General features: G+C 38.4%; 4 protein-coding genes and 1 pseudogene across 7 annotated transcripts; 2 read left to right on the forward strand and 3 right to left on the reverse strand.

Annotated features, from left to right (window-relative positions):
- Window positions 1-16: 16 nt before the first annotated feature.
- On the reverse strand, window positions 17-6439 carry LOC116215115 (ankyrin repeat domain-containing protein EMB506, chloroplastic-like). Of its 2 annotated transcripts, XM_031550695.1 has the most exons (8): window positions 6234-6436; window positions 5471-5953; window positions 5260-5339; window positions 5079-5177; window positions 4815-4913; window positions 4602-4700; window positions 4419-4517; window positions 3792-4261 (listed from the first exon to the last, which is right to left on the reverse strand). In XM_031550695.1, exons 2-8 carry the CDS (start codon window positions 5865-5867, stop codon window positions 4154-4156), a joined length of 981 nt encoding a protein of 326 aa, XP_031406555.1. In that variant the 5' UTR covers window positions 5868-5953; window positions 6234-6436; the 3' UTR covers window positions 3792-4153. The 2 variants fall into 2 exon arrangements, with proteins under 2 accessions (XP_031406556.1, XP_031406555.1); XM_031550696.1 differs by lacking the exons at window positions 3792-4261; window positions 4419-4517 and adding an exon at window positions 17-397 and having other exon boundaries at window positions 6234-6439.
- Window positions 6440-7307: 868 nt separating this feature from the next.
- LOC116214881 lies at window positions 7308-9732 on the reverse strand. Of its 3 annotated transcripts, none has more exons than XM_031550366.1 (2): window positions 9494-9731; window positions 7308-8145 (listed from the first exon to the last, which is right to left on the reverse strand). In XM_031550366.1, exon 2 carries the CDS (start codon window positions 8025-8027, stop codon window positions 7473-7475), a length of 555 nt encoding a protein of 184 aa, XP_031406226.1. In that variant the 5' UTR covers window positions 8028-8145; window positions 9494-9731; the 3' UTR covers window positions 7308-7472. The 3 variants fall into 3 exon arrangements, with proteins under 3 accessions (XP_031406226.1, XP_031406227.1, XP_031406225.1); XM_031550367.1 differs by lacking the exon at window positions 9494-9731 and adding an exon at window positions 8682-9418; XM_031550365.1 differs by having other exon boundaries at window positions 7313-8145; window positions 9434-9732.
- A 1954-nt stretch (window positions 9733-11686) lies between these two features.
- Window positions 11687-14027, forward strand: LOC116213388 (probably inactive leucine-rich repeat receptor-like protein kinase IMK2). The gene is made up of 2 exons (XM_031548285.1): window positions 11687-13214; window positions 13294-14027. The coding sequence occupies exons 1-2, from the start codon at window positions 11924-11926 to the stop codon at window positions 13842-13844; spliced, it is 1842 nt and encodes a 613-aa protein (XP_031404145.1). The 5' UTR covers window positions 11687-11923; the 3' UTR covers window positions 13845-14027.
- A 62-nt stretch (window positions 14028-14089) lies between these two features.
- Window positions 14090-15333, reverse strand: LOC116214535 (annotated as a pseudogene).
- Window positions 15334-19204: 3871 nt separating this feature from the next.
- LOC116214536 (GDSL esterase/lipase At5g45910-like) lies at window positions 19205-21595 on the forward strand. Its single transcript, XM_031549930.1, has 4 exons — window positions 19205-19360; window positions 19467-19746; window positions 19993-20162; window positions 21305-21595. The coding sequence occupies exons 1-4, from the start codon at window positions 19205-19207 to the stop codon at window positions 21593-21595; spliced, it is 897 nt and encodes a 298-aa protein (XP_031405790.1).
- Window positions 21596-22053: the final 458 nt, after the last annotated feature.

Consider the following 22053-nt stretch of genomic DNA (forward strand, 5'->3'; position numbering starts at 1 on the left):
ACAAGTCAATCACGTATTTTCATGAAACCAACCCAATCTTTATATGAGACAGAAGGGACGTATAGTTCAATGTTCGAGAAGTTACATGAGAGCCACAATTTGCTTTCGAGCCAAAACTAGTGCATCGATAAATAATGCGTGAGAGATAGAACAGCATCAGCGGCCGTTACACATCAGTTCTTAGGTTGATCTGAGAAGTAGTATCACTTCAAGATGGTCCCTCCAAACTGCAGAAGCAATCAAACCCCCTTATCAGAAGCTGAGAAGATTGTTCTGCTGCCTAGAATTATCAATAGTCGTGGTTAATAGCCAGTGTGAGTTTCAGCATTTTCGCAAGATCGTATGAGTTGAAGTCCTTGCCATAGCTTAAGCATAGATCCAGAGGTGTTTCCCCTTCCTGAAAAAACAATTACACGATAAAATTTAATAAAAGCACAAAGAGGACCAATCCAAGAATACACCAAAATCTCAAGCTCAATTTTTGCTTGGACATGGAACTTTCTAAAACTTTCACTACCACCATTATCCCATAAAATGCAAACTTTCTATTGGGTTAACCTTGTTTCTTGTTGTTTTGTCAGCTCCATTCACCTGTCAAATTTTCCTAATATCTCGGTTCCTAGTCTGCATTGCAATGTGTAGCAGAGTCCACCCTTCCCTTAGAAGGAATATGTGAGGACATCAACACACTTAAACAAGAGTAGAATGCTGGAGATGGAGCAACTTCTAGCCAATGCTTACATTATCTGCCACATTGACATCAACCTTGCATTTGGTCAGTAACTTAACAGTTTGCCTGGCACTGACTTGAAAAGCATAATGCAGAGGGGTGGCTCCATCCTTCAACAAAAAAGGGATAAAAATGAGCATACTACTGCCTTAAGTGCCAACTATATTTAAGGCATAAGTCGTTTCAGAGCTCTAGAAGAACGAAAACTTTGAATGTTTTACTCACCTGATCCTTGACACGAATGTTCGCACCCTTCCTCAGCAGATGACTATTAGAGATATATCTCGAACTAACGATAGAAGGAAGCATTGGTAAAAAAAGTCCACGATAAAATGTGGAAGTAGTTGAAGCAGACCAAGGCATTGCCATTGTCATCCACTACAGTTCAATAATACACCGAACACTCCGGACCACGTGACAACCCGGATATAGAAACTATGAACTGCCACCTGCAACCGAAAACCACAGCTTCATTGTAACTTGCGGCTTGTGAATAACAATGATACGTAGAATTGCTTCAACCATGATAAGGATCCCCTTCTATGCAGGAAAGAGGCTCAAGATATAGCGGAAGGGGCAATTCTTCGAGCAACCAGAGCGCATCATCACTGATCATGTTCCTGCTCCTACCGACTCAGGCAATAACTTAACACGGGAGGAATCGTTCCGTAGAATTCCACAACAATGGAGCGCGACATCAGAGGCTGCAAATTGAGTGACTTGACTTACCGGTGAAGAGCTTGTTCTGCATATTCAGTTCGTGCAGATAAGAGTTTCCGACAAGCTATATTAAGAAATTGAAGGAACGAATGAGCTTCGTGAAGCAACGGCGGCCGGATTATTCGCCGGGAAGCGGACCGCCGGCCGAAGGCTGTGTAGCGGGCAGTGGGGGAGTTGAAGCGCTGGCGTCAGAGACGAGACATTAAGGTCCGGCTCCAATGCAAAGAGATTTGACAATTATGTTTTGCACCCTTACATTTTCCCCTTGATCATTTTAACCCACGGGAACTGCATGATATCAATTTGCACCCCGGAGCTGTTTACCCCTCCATATATACATATCTTGAACGGCAAAAGGTATAAGATATGTACATATATATCAATATATGTATATTATTTTCTTGTGTATAATATAAATATATATTCTACAGATTCCATATCTTGGCAATTGCTATTCGAATTTTTTCTAATTTATAGTAATGTAATTAAATTTAAAAAATTTAAAAATTCAAAAAACATAGAAAATTTTATTCAGAAATCGAGCGTTCTCAAGCTATCTGACCATGCCTACCTTGTCCTTACTTTCATATATATACTATGATGTACATTGCACGGGATAGTTCACCAATTTGAAAAGAAATTATAATTACAAACTAAAAAAATTCATTTGAGAAAAAAAATGTAACAAAAATAATAAAATGAAAGATAAAAAATTACAATAAAAATAAGAAAAAAAATAAGGTATAAATTTAATCAACTCACTTACAACTATAGATTTTCAAGAGCTTATACCTAGTTGTAAACGTATTGGTTGAGAGCTGAATAGGCTCATGTGGATGTGTATAATAATTCATATTTATAACTATCATAAAAAATCTAGATAAAATATAATCTGATTTGTTTTCATTTTTTTGGTGAACAAATCTGATTTGTTCTTTGAAAAGAAAATGTAATTCATATATATATCTCAATAAAATATTATCTAATCTTTTTTTTTAAAATAGATATATTTAAAACATATAATTTATATATAGTTTTTCTTCTTATGTATACTGAAGGTTTCCACGTAATATATTTTTATATATAATATATAGTTATTTTCATGTAGTGATGTGATGAAAGAAATCAAGAAAACGAATTTTTATTATATTTTAAAAATAATATTTTTTTAAAAATACATTATATTTTATAAATTATAAATTATAAAAATTAAAGAAATCAAGAAAACGAATTTTAAGATGAGATATCTTTTTAAAATATTTTTATTAAAAATAATTGCGAAATAAAAAATAAAAAATAAAAACCTAGAAATTTTCTTTTAGAAATTATATGCTAATATATACTTATTTGATGTTAATATTGATGTGATGAAATAGTAATTTTTATTCTAAATAATTCAAGATCATTAACTAATATCTATACAATTAATAAAATCTTCTCATTTATTTCAAAATCATTATGTTGTATAAAGTTAAAAAGTAAAGAAATCAAGAAATCCAATTTTATGATACGATATCTTTAAAAAATATCTTTTATTAAAAATAATTCTAAAAATAAAAATATATAAATAAAAACCTGAAAAATTCCTTTTAGAAAAAAAACACTAATATATACTTGTTAAATTTCATTAAGAAACCAAGCGTTCTAAGATCATATATTTATATATTTATATTATGTATGAATATTACATACTAATATATACTTATTTTAATGTTTATATTTATGTGATGAAATGTTAATTTTTATTTTAAAAAATTGAAGATTAGGAAATATTAAATAATATCTATCTACATATTTAATAAAATCTTTTCATCTATTTCAAATACATTATGTTATATAAATTACTAAAATTAAAGAAATTAAGAAATTGGATTTTATAATGAGATATCTTTAAAAGATATTTTTATTAAAAATAATTTCGAAAGATTTTGTTACTAATTTTATAATAAAAGATAATTTAAAATTTTAAAAACTAAAATATCCGAGAAAATTCCATTTAGAAATGGATCGTTTTGAGGATATCTGGTCGGATCCACCTTTTATCTTGCTTTTATATATATATCCACCTGGTATCTTGCTTTTATTTATATATATATATATATATACATTTCCAAATCTCTCTAAGGGCATCTTCTTTTCCCACCAATGCTGCCTCACGAACCACCACCCGGACGACAAGATAACACTGGAGCTGACTATGAGGCGAGATACAACACCGGATAATATCGATGCAAATGGTTTTTAATGGCTTATTCTTTGTTTTAAAAGTTTATTCTTTCAATGGCGAGAATAGGACCTGAAAGTTCTAGGTTCCTAGGCAAGAGTATTGACTTTCAGCCACTGCACCATGCACCTTTTCTCATGATTATACACCAACATTAAGTTGGTTTAGGAAAGTTGTTCAATCATAATAGACAAGTCAATCGCGTATTTACATGAAACCAGCCCGGTCTGTATATAAGACAAAAGGGACCTATAGTGCAATGCTCGAGAAGTCACATCAGAGCCATAATTTGCTTCCGAGCCAAAACCAGTGCATCGATAAATAATGTGTGAGAGATAGAACAACCTCAACTGCGGTTGCATATCAGTTCTCAGGTTGATCTGAGAAGTTGTATCACTTCGAGATGGTCTCTACGAAATGCAAAAGCAATCAAACCCCCTTATCAGAAGCTGAGAAGATTGTTGTGGCGCCCAGAATTGTCAATAGTCGCGGTTATTAGCCGGTGTGAGTTTCAGCATTTTCGCAATATCGTATGACTTAAAGTCCTTGCCATAGCATAAGCATAGATCCAGAGGTGTTTTCCCATCCTGAAATGACAATTACACGATAAGTAAAAAAAGCACAAAGAGAATCAATCCACGAACACACCAAAATCTCCAGCTCAGTTTTTGCTTGGACATGAAACTTTATAAAACTTTCACCAACACCATTATCCCATAAAATGCAAACTTCTATTGGGTTAACCTTGTTTCTTCTTGTTTTGTCAGCTCCATTCACCAATAAAATTTTCCCAATATCTCGGTTCCTAGTCTGCATTGCAATATGCAGCGGAGTCCACCCTTCCTGTAGAAGGAACATGTGAGGACATCAACACACTTAAACAAGCGTAGAATGCCAGAGATGGAGCAACTTTCAACCAATGCTTACATTATCTGCCACATTGACATCAGCCTTGCATTTGATCAGTAACTTAACAGTTTGTCTGGCACTGACTTGAACAGCATAATGCAGAGGGGTGGCCCCATCCTTCAACAAAAACAGATAAATATGAGTATACTACTGCCTTAAGTGCCAACTATATCCAACGTATAAGTCGTTTCAGAGCTCTAGAAGAACGAAAACTTTGAATGTTTTACTTACCTGATCCTTGGCATGAGGATTTGCACCCTTCCTCAGTAGATGACTAACTACAGCCTCCTTTTTACCAATTATCACTTTGTGGAGAGCAGTAAGACCATCCTGCCAACAGAAACTGTCACTTTACAGAGGAGCATAATGCAGAGGTTTCTTTTCTTTCATGAAAAACATTCTGTAGTCAATGATAACATTTCCAAGAAAATGGTATATTTTCTAATTTTCGATTGCCTGAGAAAATTGACGACCATGTTCATGCCACAAACTTGCCTTATCAACCATATCAATATCAACAACATTCTCGAGCAGCCCGTCAATGAAAGGAATCTGTCCTGCTAATGCAAGACTATGCAGTGGTACCCATTTTGCCTGTTCAGGAACATAGAAACATCAAAATTACTTAACTGAATATCATTTGTCGTAAATATGAAAGAGAGTTTCAGTATATTACTGTCGATATTTTATCCAAATTAGGAGTAGTGTTCTCCTGCAGAATTGTTCTTTCTTCTGGTCCCAGGAGTTGCTCAACCTCTGAAATGATTAATGCAGATAGGCAGTGAAATTGTATGGGTCGAGTAATACATTGATCTGCACAATTACAAGATCATACCAAACAGAACAATGTAAATGCAAAGGTAAGTAGAGCTGGCCAATTCAGTTACCTTTCACCAAGTCCTCTTCATAGTCATTTGAGGAGGACCCACCAGCAGTCACTGCAACGCTTGACCCCCTAAATTCCTCTTGTTCCCAGTCACTCTCAAAATCCATATCGTTCTCATCTATTTCACTCCCATTTTCTTCATCTTCGTACTCACTATCACTTCCCTCATCAGGTTCTTCCCACACTCCAAGCTGCTGCTGTCTCCTAAGGGGATATGCTCGGTAAAGGGTTTTCAAGAGCGTTCTCGAAAGAGAGAAACCCAATTTTCCTCTTACAGCAAGGCACAACAGTTTCTCACTAGTAGAGCTATATCTCAGAGTAACAAAAGCGGAAGGCTTCGGATAAAACAGTCTGCGATAAAATGTGGAAGTTGTTGAAGCAGAACAAGACAATGCCATCGTCAGCCCTTCTCCACAACAGTTCAATAATATGCCGAACACTACGACCACGTGACAATCCGGATATAGAAACTATGAACTACCACCTGCAACCGAAAATCACAACTTCATTGTAACTAGCGGCTCGTGCATAACAGCGATACATAGAATTGCTTCAACCATGATAAGGATCCCCTCTTATACGGGAAAGAGGCTTAAGATATAGCGGAAGGGGCAATTCGTCGAGCAACCAGAGTGCATCGTCACTGATCATGTTCCTCCTCCTACCGACTCAAGCATCAACTTAACACGGGAGAAATTGTTCCATAGAATTCCATTACAATGGAGCTCGACATCAGAGGCTGCAAATTGAGTGACTTGACTTACCGAAGAGCTTGTTTTGCTTATTCAGTTCGTGCAGACAAGAGTTTCCGAGAAGCTACTAACAATTGGAGAAACGAATGAGCCTCTTCCGGTGAAGCAACGGCGGCCGGATTTTTCGCCGGGAAGTGGACCGCCGGCTGAAGGCTGCGAAGCAAGAGAAGGGAGTTGCAGCGTTGGCGGCAGAGACGAGACGGGACGATCTGGTTCTAATGCTAAGAGATTTAAAAATTATGCTTTGCACCCTTAAGTTTTGAGTTTTGATCATTTTACACCACGTGAACTGCATGATATCAATTTGCCCCCTATAGATGTTGAGAAAATATTCTGAGTATTACTCAGCCACTAGTCTGTGCAACACCCAATCAAAATGTTTGAAAGTGAAAAACTGACCCCACGACATATTCTTCCTTATAAACATTCTAATTGATTGTTACTTATTCACTACATTCAAAGTGAATGAGTAATACTCAATGAATATTTTTTCATAGTTGTTTATCCATCCATGCCAGGTCCCAAATCACGATCCTTGGACATCACAGTTTCAGGAGTAACGAGTTTATATTTGATGAGAACATTATTCATTCTGGTAACTTGATTGCAAATATAAACGGTGGTTTATCAAGAAAAATAGACGTGGTATGCCCGATGCATTGGATCCTTAAGATAAGATCCAACCTCCTGAAGCAAGAACAAAGGATCAGGAGCATGCTTGATAGCTTTGGATGAGTTGTGCTAGTCATAACCAAGAAGGTCATGTCACAAATTTAAGTTCGATCGAGTATCAATTTTTCCTCCTCCAACTCAGGTCACAAGCATACTCAACTGTCTTGAGCTTAATTGATCCTCTCAAATCTAGAAGAACCCAAGTTCATCCTCAATCACAACACAAAGCCACTGAGAGCTAGATCAACAATCAGATCAACAAAACTTCAGATCCAAATTATTTGAGCTTACGCTGGCCCCGGTCGACTAAAACCGACATTGGATCGAACCTCAGCAGCTTAACTCACTTTTACTGGTCAGAACATCATTCAACAGGGAGCAAGATAATTCGCAAAAGTGCTGTAACAGAAAGGAAGCGCTAAAATAAACTTCATAGCGGCAAATGAAGATGCTTTTATAATTGCAAGACCGTCACTTGATGTTAATCCACATTTAAACCAAAACTGCACCGTGTTCGTAACACAAAGATTATGACCCTAATGTTAAGCACAGCAAGAGGCTCCAGCACCAAAAAAATTATCATCCTTCTACAGTGTTACCAAGCACGAAGGAGAACAACTCTCTCACGGGAGAGAACTCCACGAGCCCAATATCCACAGCATACCCGCTAACAGGCAACTTCAGGTCCCTCAAGACACAGAATCCCTCGGCCATTCGTGTCCTGGGGACCTCCTGGGCAACAGCGCAGTACGGAACCCATGACTCAGGGCGGGATTCCTCTCCGATCTCAATGCCTTCCTTCTTCATCGCGTCACAGAGCTGGGAGTGGAACTGGAGGAGAGACACTGTAGGTGTGGGAGTGAGGAAGAGAACGTCATTGTCATTTGAGAAGCTCCCTATCATGGAAAAAGACAAGGGCAGCGGTGCTTGCTTGGAAGAGAAAATTTTTATTATGTTCTCAAGCTTGGTGGGGTCAACAAAGGGGGCTGAGAAGAGGGTGATGTGGGGCCGAGACTCGATCTCAATGAGCTGGGTGCTGATCTGACGGCGTGCCAGGACATTCCAAGCCTTAAGGACCTGGTTCTCGAGGGCAGGGTCGAAGTAGAGCTCAATTGCATAACCTTTTTGTGACATTGCCTCCAAGAAAGAGAGCGCAAGCAGTAATAGAAACCTGACTTCTGAGAGTGGCCAAGAGAGAGAAGTTGCCTTGCAGCTAATACCAGAGTCCCTGGACCCCCATCAAGTTTGATATCTGAAAAAAGTTTGAGATTGCTCAAGTAATTAGCAATCTATGATTCAGTAAACATGAAGATATCTCAAGCGAAAAATAATCAAAATTATTATTCACAATGATAAAAACCATACAAAGAACTCTACAACAAAATCACCATTGAAGACTGCCACTAACAATCAAAAGCCGAAACCGTATAGCTCAGCTTAATCTGAACTCATTTGAGAAATAGACAAGCCAAGAAAATCCCTCCCCGACCCATGCCATGGCATAGCCAATTTATATACCTTACACTCGGAGTAGATATCACAATTACATATTTCTTTGGTAACAAAAATAGTGAAACCAGAACATATAATGGTGGGCAATGTTCGTTTCTCTTGTTGAAAGTATCAATGGAAAAACAAATGCTGCCTTGCAAAAGTAAGCACAACTCATACAACTATTTTACAGAACATAAACACATGCTTCAAGATTTACATTACACGTATAGAAGCACCCACGGAAAGTAATAAATATGAAGAGTCGTCAAGAGTTGCTGAATAGTAACTGACTACCTCAATTTCAAATAAATAAAGAAAGAAAGACATCGATGCTGTATAACCCAACCAGTCTCAAGAAGTGTAATTCCAATTCCCACATCTCAGCATGCAAGCACTCTCAACAGTACGAGATTATTATCATCCCTCCACTACCACCATGTAATAATCTCGACACTCCTCCATTCATCCGCCACTCTTTCAATGATTTCCAGAAACGTCACGCTGTGAAACTAGATATCAACCATATTTCATCCCAACAACCAAAAAGGAAAACTATAATTATATCCTTAAAACATGACAACAATATTATCTGACTGAACTACAGATACCAGTGAAAGAAGCTAATTTCTTGAACCAAGAAGGTCCAAGAAGAATCATTAATTCGGTTGACATGACATTATTCGTATGTGGCAGCAGCCAATTTTTCAGCAACAACTGCTCAGCACTAAAGACTAACCAAATATTGCAATGATCGTGCCGCCGTCCACCAAATCATAAAGTTACGAGAAACCCAATCTCTCAGAACAGATCCTACTTCACAAGGAGTCATAGTTAATCATTCGAGCATTCACGATCATCCCTTAAAACGATATCAACATTATAAACCCTAGAAGCGAAAATTAGGATCCGGATAACACCCCAATTTCACCCAATTTCGATTTGATTTCTCCAGCAACCGAACCAACGGATCGCCAAAGAGCTCAAGCAGCTCAACAAACTGACTGGAACAACTAAATTGCTAACTCAATTGCCAAGAAACGATAAACCTGCAAGTTCTTCCACAAGATTCACGGAGATTTGTGATCAGACGGTTGCAATGGAGTGACCTGCTAACAAGGAGACCCTGTTCCTTCCTCCAAGCGGAGCTCCCAACTCTTCTCAGACTTAAGAAGGAAGGAGAAGAATCAACACGGGAGAAGGCTCGCCGACCGGTTCAACTGGCCGCCGGTGGATGGACTGCCGGCGGCGGAGGTGGCAGTGGCGGTTGCGTCGGATCTGAGCGTTCCGGGGAGACGAAAATGGGGAGGAAATATATTTCCTTCCGAAAAGGAAACGGAGAAGGCTTAAAGAAATGATTGGGTGAGCGTGAAGGCTGAGATTGACAAATTGTTCCGTGAATTTGATTTTGTACCCCAAGTTTTGGGTCGAGTCTACTTTGCACCCTGAAGTTTAACGTATTGCCCAAATTAGGCCCCCTGATGAAGATTGAGATTTGTGACACTATAGATTATATTGATCAAGTGACAGGCTCCACAAGGCCTTCTCATCAGATGCACGGTTTGGTGGCCCACCAAGTTGTCCTTACACTACACAAAAACATGCACCAAACTTCGATAACAGGCGATACAGTTTGCGGCATTGTATCCGAACCGCCGGATTTATGTTGAAATCCACGGTTGGTTCATACCGTTCGTATACAGACAGCAGAGAGGGTTTGACCTTATGTTTCAGATTGGACTACTGCTGTTGTTTTAACTTTGTTTCATTTTTGTGTCCTAAGGTAAGGTTTGAAGAAGCTCGATTCACCCAACATACCGACTCCGTATTTGGACGAAAGCGAGGTAGAACAATAACTTACGCTATTTGGTCGAGTAATTTTGAGCTTATATACTCCTCAAATTTGAATATTAATCTATTCCATTTGCATGCTATGACTCGGGATGAAAGCACGACAAATATAATTTCTAGGCCTTACACTCCTTAAAAGTCGGAGCTCGACTATGGGTTCATGCCCAATACTTTGCAGTTATGATCAACATGAGCATGATCAACCATGTTTGGTTGAAATAGTTGAGCTCATAAACTGCATCAGTGTTCAGTATTGATTCGACTTCTGATGGTTGAGGCTCTCATGGTTTGCAGAAGTCCAGCCACTGAGATAACCCGACCAAGTCACTCATCGGAGCTCTTGAGTGGACATGCCTTATTCTTTGTCCAATCTAAAGAGGAGTTTGGACTATGATGAACTGTTACTCATAGTGGACTTTGAATCTATATTCTATGAATTATTAGGATTCAGAATTCTCCGATTTTTTCAGTATATGACTATACAAGCTCGATTCAAGGTCATGGATTCCGGAATCGAGTTCTCTGGACATCATCAGAGATATGTGTGTCACTGCTCAGTTTTAGTTTTCACAAACTCAGTATCTTTGAGCTGCAGATCCATTGAATGTGTTGAGAAGGTTTTTCTCCTGCATCTCTTGCCTTACACGACACTTTACGATCCATATATAGATGTAATACAGCATTAGTTAATGGTGAAAAATAACTCGTATTACCAATTTCGCTCTTCCTTTGTTCTTTTCGTTGTCAAATTGGTGATGTTTTTGTGTAATTTTCTGATAAGCATCGCTAGAGCTTTATTTCCTAATAAAGACAGGCATTCACTTCTTCTCCTTTTACATCGAAATTTCCTCAGTTGCGTTAAGAAGTTTGCCCCTGTCATTGTCCGAGGAAATTCGACCGGAGTATGTTCTTTCTTAATCTTCTCTGTCTGAAGCTAAACGAGAAATTATTGTTTCTCCACTTTGTTTCTCATAGAATTTCACTGGTCTATATGATTCAGACCATTCATTCGTGATGAGTAGATACTGTCTGACGAAGATTCATGTCTTTAAGAGCAAAAGCAGCACGATATGTTCTATAAAGCCTACATGAGTTTAGAACTTCTCTCCCATCTCACATAGTGAAACGAACTATATTGAATAGTATTACGATGCTCTTCGACGGTTTTCCTACTTCCTTAGAAAGCTAGTATAAATTATTCACTTAGAGAACAGCTCGTAACATAAGATGGTAGAGAATGAAATTAACAAAAGAAAACGATGTTACTTGGAAAAGGATTCTCTGATGTTGCAGCTTAACCGCATACATGGTAATGGATGATTCTCTAAAAGAAGTTTTTCTTAACCAAAGTGAACCGCAGAATCGGGTTAAGAAGGGGAGGATCCGGATGATTCTTCTGTTGAAACTGAAGTTTCGTTCCGTCCCAAGCTTAATTGAGGCAGGCCAGCCATTCGTTTTCAATAAAATATTCGCATGCCAATTGGAACTCGAATTTGGTTTACAAGAAGAATACAAAGCCCACATTGTGGAATCAGACAGCTGATAACAACTCTGTCAATCAGCCTCATCAGCATTGGGATCTTCTCCTCCTTCCACAGCATCCCGGACTCATCATATTTACTTCGACCCAGCCTTAAACTTCTGCAAATCCATCCCTTGTCATCCGAACAACTGAGCAGAAGGAAAACATGGAACGAGTTTGTATGCTGGTGTTGATCCTGTCCCTCTTCTGTTCTTTCCACTTCTTGACAGTAGGTTCGGTTGAAGATGAAGCGAAGAGATCACTCATCAGCTTTCTCTGCAGCCTCTCGACCTGCAGCACTACTAACTCTGTTTTGGATCCTCGATTTAACTGGACCATCGACTCTGACCCCTGCAAGGACAAGTGGAGCCGAGTAGGGTGCAACAAGAAAGAATCCTCGGTCACGAGTCTCTACCTTGACCAGCTCAACCTCTCGGGACCGCTCAAGCTCGACCCCCTCTGCAAAGTTCCAGCGGTCGCAGACTCCCTGTCCAAGCTTGTGCTTGATGGGAACTCGATCAGCGGAGAGGTCCCACCTGCTATCTCGAGCTGCCGTCAGCTCACCCAGTTCCAGGTGAGCCGGAACCACCTCTCGGGAAAGTTACCCGATTCTCTCTCAGCATTAAACAACCTCAAGAAGCTTGATATTTCCTTCAATAACTTTTCTGGGCACTTACCAAACATGGGAAGAATCTCGGGCTTAAAGCTATTCGATGCCCAGAACAACTCTCTCACTGGGAAGATCCCCGAGTTCGTCTTTTCGAACCTCAACTACTTCAATGTCTCGTATAATAACCTCAGCGGCCCCATCCCAAGAAGCGCGAGAGATTTTAGTGTGGACAGCTTCATGGGGAACCCTTTCTTGTGCGGAGCTCCCCTAACAAGTAAATGCCCGAAGTCGAAGGGGCAGTCCACGAAGGATATCCTCATGTACTTAGGATATGCCTTACTAGGATTGGTCCTTCTCAGTGTCATTGTGTATAAGATCTATCAGCGGAAGAAGAATGCTGGGAAGAGGGACGAGGCCGTTACAGCAAATGACAAGGTAGTTGCCCTCGATGACAATGGGGATAAGTTAAATCAGGAATCGGGCGAGATCAGCAAAACAGGAAATTCTATCGTGAGCGGACCGGTCTCGACCTCTCTGGTGGTGCTCACAAGCCCGACCGCCAATGGCCTGAGGTTCGAGGACCTATTGAGAGCACCAGCGGAGCTGCTCGGGAGAGGAAAGCACGGGGGCCTCTACAAGGTGATTTGCGAGAATGGGACAACCTTCGCGGTGAAGAGGATAAAAGGATGGGCGATATCCAGTGATGAGTTCAAGAAGAGGATGCAGAGGATCGACGAGGCGAAGCATCCGAATGTGCTGCCTGTCATTGCTTTCTACTCATCGAAGCAGGAGAAGCTCCTCGTGTATGAGTACCAGCAGACCGGAAGCCTATTCCGGCTTCTTCATGGTAGTATAAAATCTCTGTTCGATTTCGGAAAATTCTGTTTCTTCCATAAGATTGTGAAATGCTTATAATCCATTTTCAGGTATCCAAATGGGCCAAACTTTCGAATGGACAATGAGGCTCAATGTTGCTGTTGGCATCGCCAATGCACTAGCTGCAATGCACCAGCACCACCGGGAAAGCAACATTGCTCACGGGAACCTGAAATCATCAAACATCCTGTTCAACAAGAACATGGAACCCATTATCAGTGAGTACGGCCTCATGTCACAGGATGGTGACACGTCATCTGACGATAGTTCCTCGCAAGCCATCACAGCCACTTTCGAGGCGGACATCTATGGGCTTGGTGTGATCCTCCTTGAGCTCCTGACTGGTAAGCTGGTCCAGAACAATGGTTTCAACCTGGCCAAGTGGGTTCACTCAGTCCTCCGGGAAGAGTGGACCGTTGAGGTGTTTGACAAGTCACTCATCTCCGAGGAAGCGAGCGAGGAGAGGATGGTGGACCTGTTGCAGGTGGCAGTCAAGTGTGTCAACCCTGAGCCAGCAAGCAGGCCCAATGCAAACCAGATTGCTACCATGATCAATGCAATAAAGGACAATGAGGACCGGTCCCTGGCTTTCGAACCATGAGATAAATAATGAAGATGATCTTTTCAAGGATAAATCTTCGATTTTTGGGGATAGAATTGGATGAAGTATAGGCTGGCCACATAAAACTTTGCATGTCTTCATTAGTTCAATGAATAATGGAGCAGTATATGTTCTGCTGCTTGGGATAGATTACCAGTTACTTTCATGTGTTCTACTCTGCAATGAAAGGTTGCTCGAATACATGGTTGCATATTCAAAATTTTCAGGTAAGCCCCATAAGCTGTTTAATCCCCGTTTTGTTTGCCAGAGTCCTGTGCTTCTTCTTCCAGCGAGGTGTAGCAGAAGGGACCATGCATTATAGCCTTTGCTATGATCCCGTTAGCCACATCAGTATCGGTTAAGTTCACCCCATCCAAACTGATAAAAGTCGCCGCACTCGGGAATAAAGTTGAGCCAGGACACCCACACCAAGTCGAGACATTGACGTTGAATGGTCCGCCTCCGCCACAACATGCAGTTAAAGTCTCGCTACAGAATTCTGCATCATGTTATATTCATTGTCAAAAACTTAATTAGCCTAGATGTCCAAAAAATATAAATCCACATATAAAATACTACATTGTTTCTGCCTGCAGCCAAGCACGAACAGATTAATTTAGCCTTCCTGAAAACTTTTGCATTTGGTTTTTGCTTGAAGCAACGATGAAACGTGACAATAGAAATAGTAGTAGTAGGATTATGAAAAGAGCTGAGGAAGAACTCGACGACTCACCAAAATCTTGTGGCCACTTGTAGATGAGCATCGCGGCATTGAAGTAGTCAGCATGTATAATCTTAGCATGTGGAAACTCTTTCCTCAATGTCTGCAAAGACAATTGGAGTTGCTTGTTGTGATATCAGGCAATCTCGTTAGGCGCCAACAAGCATCTGGTTTCTTCATTGTCCGATTTGGCAAAGGTTAATAGTAACGTCATGTAAGCCGGAGAACAACCCATAGGGAGAAGTCCTGCCACCACCACTTCCACTGCGCCTTCTTGTAACAACATCTGTGACCATCACCATGTATGAAACATGATCATTATATTTGTTATCGAAGCTAGTCAAGAAATCAAAACAATAATAAGGTAAAATATAATCTTACGATGAACGATTAACGTACGTTAGTTGCATCAGTGATGCGTTTCACGAGTGGTGATACCATAGTTTTTGCAAGTTAAATGTCCCCATTCATCCATAAGGGAAAACTGTAATCGACTAAACCAATTTCACCATCAAAGAAGAGCGACTTCTTGAAATAGCCATCACACTCTGTCATGCATGCAAAGGAACCAAATAAAATGATGACTGGTTGGATATAAAGTGATTGAGGTTTGACATTGATATATATATATTCGATTATATATATGAATATGCTATGATTTCGTGTCGTACCTTGTTTGGTTTTACAAACGGAGTACTTCCATTTCTTAAATATGTCAAGTTGAGTAGTCAAACATCTTTTGTTGTTCGAACCAAATGACTTGTTCATGCTACGAAGAACTTCGGGGTTGAGTGCTGTTTCTCTCCCGTTTATGCATGCAAAGTTCACTCCCGTTCTTGTATTTGCACATTTTTTTTTGGTGTGTACTCTGATATTCGGAAGTCCAATGATTCCCGACTGTATTTGCACAATTTAGATATTCATAAAGATGCACGGACAACAAACTTCATGTTCATGAAGAATTTTACTAAATTACGTTATTGGGAATTAAAATATCACATATGAATATGCTGAATTGTTCGTAAGTAATTAAGTGTTAGCTAGAGAGAAAAATACCAATAAAGTCTACTATAAGATGCCCATCTGAGTGACGACCGGTTGGTTTTTTTGGAGATAGTCATACCATTGGGAAGTTTTTTAATATCGTTACGCCTTGGGGGACCATCATTGACATAGAGCTGGTTACCAGTGTCGCTTTCACCATCTCCAAACTCATAGATCGCATCGTAGCTCTTGGGGAGACCTTTGGAAACTCCTTTGGAAGCTAGGCAACAAAGCACGAGTAGAATTATCGTCATCGACGAACTCATGACGAGAAATTGATAAAATAAAAGGATTATCAGTTATATGCGCAAGTTCTATTTGTGAGAACTTCGTGGTTTCATATGTTACATATTGCTGTGGATTTTATAGCTTTAGAACAAATAATGTTGGTTTTTCTGGTTTTTTCCTTTTCCCATCAACACGATTTTGTTATGGTCATTGGGTCATCTTAATAAAGACTTGCAACAACCAATCCTTCAGGAAAATTTTTCTTTTTTCCACAAACCCAGGAATAGTTCAAACCTGTTCGCTTAAAAAATCTAGAAAAGGTATCTCAAAGCACCAAATCTCAGGGTAGAACTGCAGTAAATATACATAGATATATGAAAGGCTAGGCCTCTTTCCAACCCCATTTTAACTAATCCACTCCATTTTTTGTCCATGGTACTATAATGCCCTCAATAGCACATTAATTGCTCTAACTAATATGGATAAAGCTCTTAAATCCATATCTAATTTCTCATTCCTTCTTTTCTTGGTAAATGTATTAGGCTTTGTCATTTGGAAATATGGAATTAAACTTTCTCATTTGAAAATATTCTCTATACTCTACATATTTACTTACACATAGTATTAATTAAAAGAAATTTCATAACTTTGTACAATGGATGAGAAGAAAATGATTTAATCCATAAAGTCCTAAAAATCTTTTCTATAGTATATTTATTGCTTGGTGAAAAATCTTGAAGTAAAAAAAATTGAAAACACAGCCAAATATATATATATATATACAAATTAATTTCATTATTATTGTAAAAAATAAAAAAAAAAATATTTATAACATGTATGCTGTTCATGGGGCAATGTTCTAGCTCCTTGGCTAATTATTCCGACGAAGATAATTTTTGAAATGGATATTAGGCGGAAGGGATTAATTCGATGCTATCTTACCATCCATTACATTACTTGTTTTCTAAAGGGGTTGTATATATAAATATTAATTTTGCCAACAATATATTTAATTTAATGTGCATTGATTCTTAGAATTATAAAGTTCATGAATATTATTAAAATTGATATATTATAACTTAAGATATTCTGATCTAAATAAATAAAAAATTAAAACTTACAATTATGTGTGTACAACTGCGTAAATCTATTGTTTGAAAAACACAAGCCCATTGCTTGTATGCATTTAAAGAAGAAACTTAATCGTCAATGAAAAAAATTTTACAATTCATATAAACTTTGAAAAGTTTTAATATATTATTTCTTTTAATTTAGGTGATATTGCTTTTATTCTTCCTGTGAAAATAATTTTATTTGAATATGGAGTTTGGGTTTTCTTTTTCTTTTTGTTTTTGACATCAAGATTTTTAAATGAGTAATGAACTACTAACAAATAAAATTTTGGTTTCTTGACTAACATTATATTTGCGCTCATTTATTTTACAAAGGAAAAACATACCTTTTGTTAAAAATAATTTTTGAGAACTGAATATTTAGAAAAAAGAGAAGAAAGATACTCAAATGGAAATAAATTGTGGCATAGGCCAATAAATGAAGATAGAAGAGTGATTTAAGGGTTATACCCATATATAGGTAAAGTAATTAATATGGTACGGGGCATTTTTGTAAGATAAATAACAAATGGATTGTGTTAGTCATAGACGGGGTGGAAATAGCCCTACCCTTGAAATATTAATAGAAAAGATGTCTAAATACACTGAAAGAATTGATAGAGTTTCTGAGATATCCTAATACATCGAATAGACGAATAAAAAATTATAATAATTGTCTACATACATTGAAGGGTAAAACGGGGATTATGAAAAATCGAGAAACTTTGAGCTTCACACTTTTATATATATTCATTAATTAATATCAATTAATTAATTTATCTATTAATAATAATTAATAGATAATATATATATATATATATATCCAAAAGTAAAAATTTTACAGTTTTATTTTTCTATTGATTTTAAAACTCTTTAAGAAAAGTAGAGCCAATATAGTTTTTCCAGTCAACCCCATTAATTTGATGGAAGTGACTACTTTTATCTTAGCTGTTCAATTCTATTGTTCATTTTCTAATTTTGGTAGTTTCTAGTAATGAAAATAACTATTCTAATTTTGGTATATATAGATTCTAGTAATGAAAACAATTTTGGTGAAATTCTAAGTTAGGCCAACGAAATGGTTTTGCATTTCGTTGGTTTCGCGAGAAACTGTTTACACAGTTTTAAGATTGATTGTGGTAAGTCCTCCGTTCATAGCTCCTAATTAACCAGATCCCATCCTCCAATCATATAACAAAATTGTTTATTATTAATTCCAATATTGTTGAGAAAAAAACAGAAAAACCAACGTTCTTTTATCCTTGTTCTAAAGCTATAAAATCTATCGACCGAATTAGTCAGACCCCATTGGGCTTCTGGATACTAGGGTACACACCAAAAAATGCTATAAAATCCCCGACAATATAAAACATATAAAACCAAGAAGTTCTCATAAATAGAACTTGTGCATGTAACTGATGATCCTTTTATTTTATCAATTCCTCGTCATGAGTTCGTCGATGAGGATAATTTTACTTGTGCTTTGTTGCCTAGCGTCCAAAGGAGTTTCCAAAGGTCTCTCCAACAGCTACGACGCGATCTATAACTTTGGAGATGGTGAAAGCGACACCGGTAACCTCCTCTATATCAATAGTGGTCACCCAAGGCATGTTGATATTGGAAAACTTCCATATGGAATGACCATCTTCAAAAAACCAACTGGTCGTCACTCAGATGGGCGTCTGATAGTCGACTTTATTGCTATTTTTCTCCCTAGCTACCCTTAATTGTTTACAAGCCAATTCAAGTATAGTCTTATAAATTTAAAATTTGCTCATGAACAACTCATGATATAATATATGATATTTTAATTCCCAATAATGTAATTTAGTTAAATTCTTCATGAACATGAAGTATGATTGATGTGCGTGCATCTTTCTGAATTATCTAAATTGCAAATACAGCTGAGACTCTTAATTTGCCGAATCTTCCACCATATTTGAAAGTAGCCAAAGGGCCAAATCCGAGAACAAAAAGTGAACTTTGCATTAACGGGAGCCACAGCACTCGACCCCGAAGTTCTTCGTAGCATGAACGAATCATTTGGTTCGAACAACAAAAGATGTTTGACTACTCAACTTGATATATTCAAGAAATGGAAGTACTCAGTATGTAAAACCAAACAAGGTAAGACGCGAAATCACAACATATTCATATATATATATATATATATATATATATCAATGTCAAACCTCAATCACTTTCTCTTAATTAATATCTATCCGGTCATCATTTTATTTGGTTCCTTTGCATGCATGACAGAATGTGATGGCTATTTCAAGAAGTCGCTCTTCTTGGTGGGTGAAATTGGTGAAGTCGATTACAGTTTTCCCTTATTAATGAATGGGGACATTCAACTTGCAAAAACGATCGTATCACCAGTGGTGAAACGCATCACTGATGCAACTCGCGTACGTTACTCATTCATCATGAGATAATATTTTACCTTATTAATTTCTTGACTAGCTTCGATAACAAATATAATGATCGTGTTTCATATGTGGTGATGGGTCACAGACGTTGATACAAGAAGGCGCAGTGGAAGTGGTGGTGGCAGGACTTCTCCCTATGGGTTGTTGTCCGGCTTCCATGACGTCGCTATTAACCTTTGCCAATTCGGACAACGACTTCGAAGAAACCAGATGCTTGAAGGCGCCTAATGAGATTGCCAGATATCACAACAAGCAACTTCAATTGTCTTTGCAGACATTGAGCAAAGATTTTCCACTTGCTAAGATTATATATGCTGACTACTTCAATGCGGGGATGCTACTCTATAAGCGGCCACAAGATTTCGGTGAGTCGTCCAGTTCTTTCTCTTTTCATAGTTCTACTTTCATCGTTGCTTCAAGCAAAAATCAAATGCAAAAGGTTTTCAAGCACCCTACCGAAGAAAAGGGGAAAAAATTAAAAAAAAGTTTTCAAGAAGGCTCAATTAATCTGTGCGTGCAGGGCCACAGGCAGATACATGTAGTTGTTACATATGCACATATGTTAATTGAACATCTACGCTAAGTTTTTGACGATTAATATAATGATGCAGAATTCTGTAGCGAGACTTTAACAGCATGTTGTGGCGGAGGCGGACCATTCAACGTCAATGTCTCGTCTTGGTGTGGGTCTCCTGGCTCAACTGTATACCCGAGGCCGGCAACTTTTATCAGCTGGGATGGGATACATTTAACTGATGCAGCTAACGGGATCATAGCAAAGGTTATAATGCACGGTCCCTTCAGCTACACCTCCCTGGATGAATCCAAACAAGCTGAGAATCTTTCCTTTTTTTGGTTTTTTTTTTTTTTTAAGGTTACAATGGATAAGCATAGTATATTGAAATAGAAATCATAAATATCTAATAGAAAAGCATGGATAGTCCCTTAAATATCGAACCTGAAACCTCTTGGTCACCAGACGAGATGTGCACCGCTGTTCCCTCTCTTGATAATAAGCCGAGAATCTACGCGACAACTTCCACTAACTAAGATTGGCAAAGTTTCTCTATTGACGTAATGTGTGCTTACCCATTTTATGCGCGCCCATTGTTTTCTTCCGCCTAATATGTCACAAGTCGACAGGAAATGCATTTCATCCTTAAACAGGAAATGTATAATTCGTCAGATTTGAAACATTTGGTCTGTAAACATTTGGTCCGCTAACAGAATAATATTGTTTCATGTCTTGATCTGTACAATTACAAATTGATCCCTATAAAAAGATATCGATCCCTATATATGAATGAAAGCTATTTATTATATACCATTGGTCTTATAAACAAGGAAGGGGGAGCATATATATGAAAGCTTGGTACATTATTTCTGGGTAAATATAACGAAACTGATTAAATGTACCACAAGCTATTAATGCCTTAATTGTGATATGTCATTACAAGAGGAGATAAATTAGATGGCACTACCAAAATTTAGATCATAGGAAGGGCATTTGGTGAGTGGCACAAGTTGCCGAGCGAAACCATGAGGTCTCGGGTTCGATCTTCGTCAGTGGGACTTCCGTACTGCTTTATTTAGCTTTGCTATTTCTATTCTTGTACTAGGCCATAAACCTCCCTTATAATCGAAAAAAATACAAAAAAAAAAAAAAAGATCATCTCCGTTCCGAAAATTCCGTCTCAACCCCTTAGACAGAATAAACCGAAGGAAGGAGAGGAAAGTTCCCTGGTACAAGCTTGTCTGGTTCACCCCAAGTGTGCCTAGACACTACTTTATTAGTTGGTTGGCCACTTTGGACAGAGTCAATAAATGGACCTTAGGAGTTTATGCTGTGGAGTAGAGGAGAGCAGGGATCATCTCTTTTTCTCTTGTCCCTTCAGCAAGCAACTGTGGAAAAGGATTCTGCAGAAACCGGAAATATTCAGGGCAGTGGGGACTTGGTCTACCGAGTTTACATGGCCTGATGTGGCTTTGAGAGGGAAAGCAATCCATATTGTGTTGCTGAAGTTGCTATGGCATGCGTATTTGTACTTTGTTTGGAAGGAGAGAAATGTTGTACTATACTGTCAAGAGTCTCCCTCTGTTGATAGGGTCTGGGGATTGATTGAGAATGCCGTCAGGAGCAGCAGACGGTTGGGAGTTCCAAATATGCAGAGGAAAGTCGCGAAGGGCTATCAAAGAAGATGTTTGGCAGCTTGAGGTGCGGATGTTGCTGAACATTAATTGCTGGTTGGATCGACTGTTTCCTGATGTACTGAGACTTTTTGAAGCTCATATTGAGTTATCGATAAGAGCATCGCTAGATTTGATCCAAATATAAATAGGTCTAAGGGACCGCTAGGAGATAGAAAATGGAGAATAAAGATACACTGGAAGTCGAACGAATTCAAAAGCCCTTAATATTCCATATTCACGTCGGTGCATTGGATCTCTTTCCTTATGCACACCCTTTTAGTAATGTAGCCATCGTTGTTTTCCCAATGTTCTTCCTGAAATACCCTCTCAGCAAGTTTCTTCTGTGATTCTATGTCCCCATTTAGCTCATTTACCCCTGTTCACTTACTTAATTACATTTTTAGGGTCAATAAGATAGGTATTATGTCATGGGCTTGGGCTTCAGTCTGCCTGGACCAATTGGGCCGAGAGGCACGGGTTGG

This window comes from Punica granatum, chromosome 7 (genome assembly GCF_007655135.1).
Source record: "Punica granatum isolate Tunisia-2019 chromosome 7, ASM765513v2, whole genome shotgun sequence".
Classification (NCBI taxonomy): domain Eukaryota; kingdom Viridiplantae; phylum Streptophyta; class Magnoliopsida; order Myrtales; family Lythraceae; genus Punica; species Punica granatum.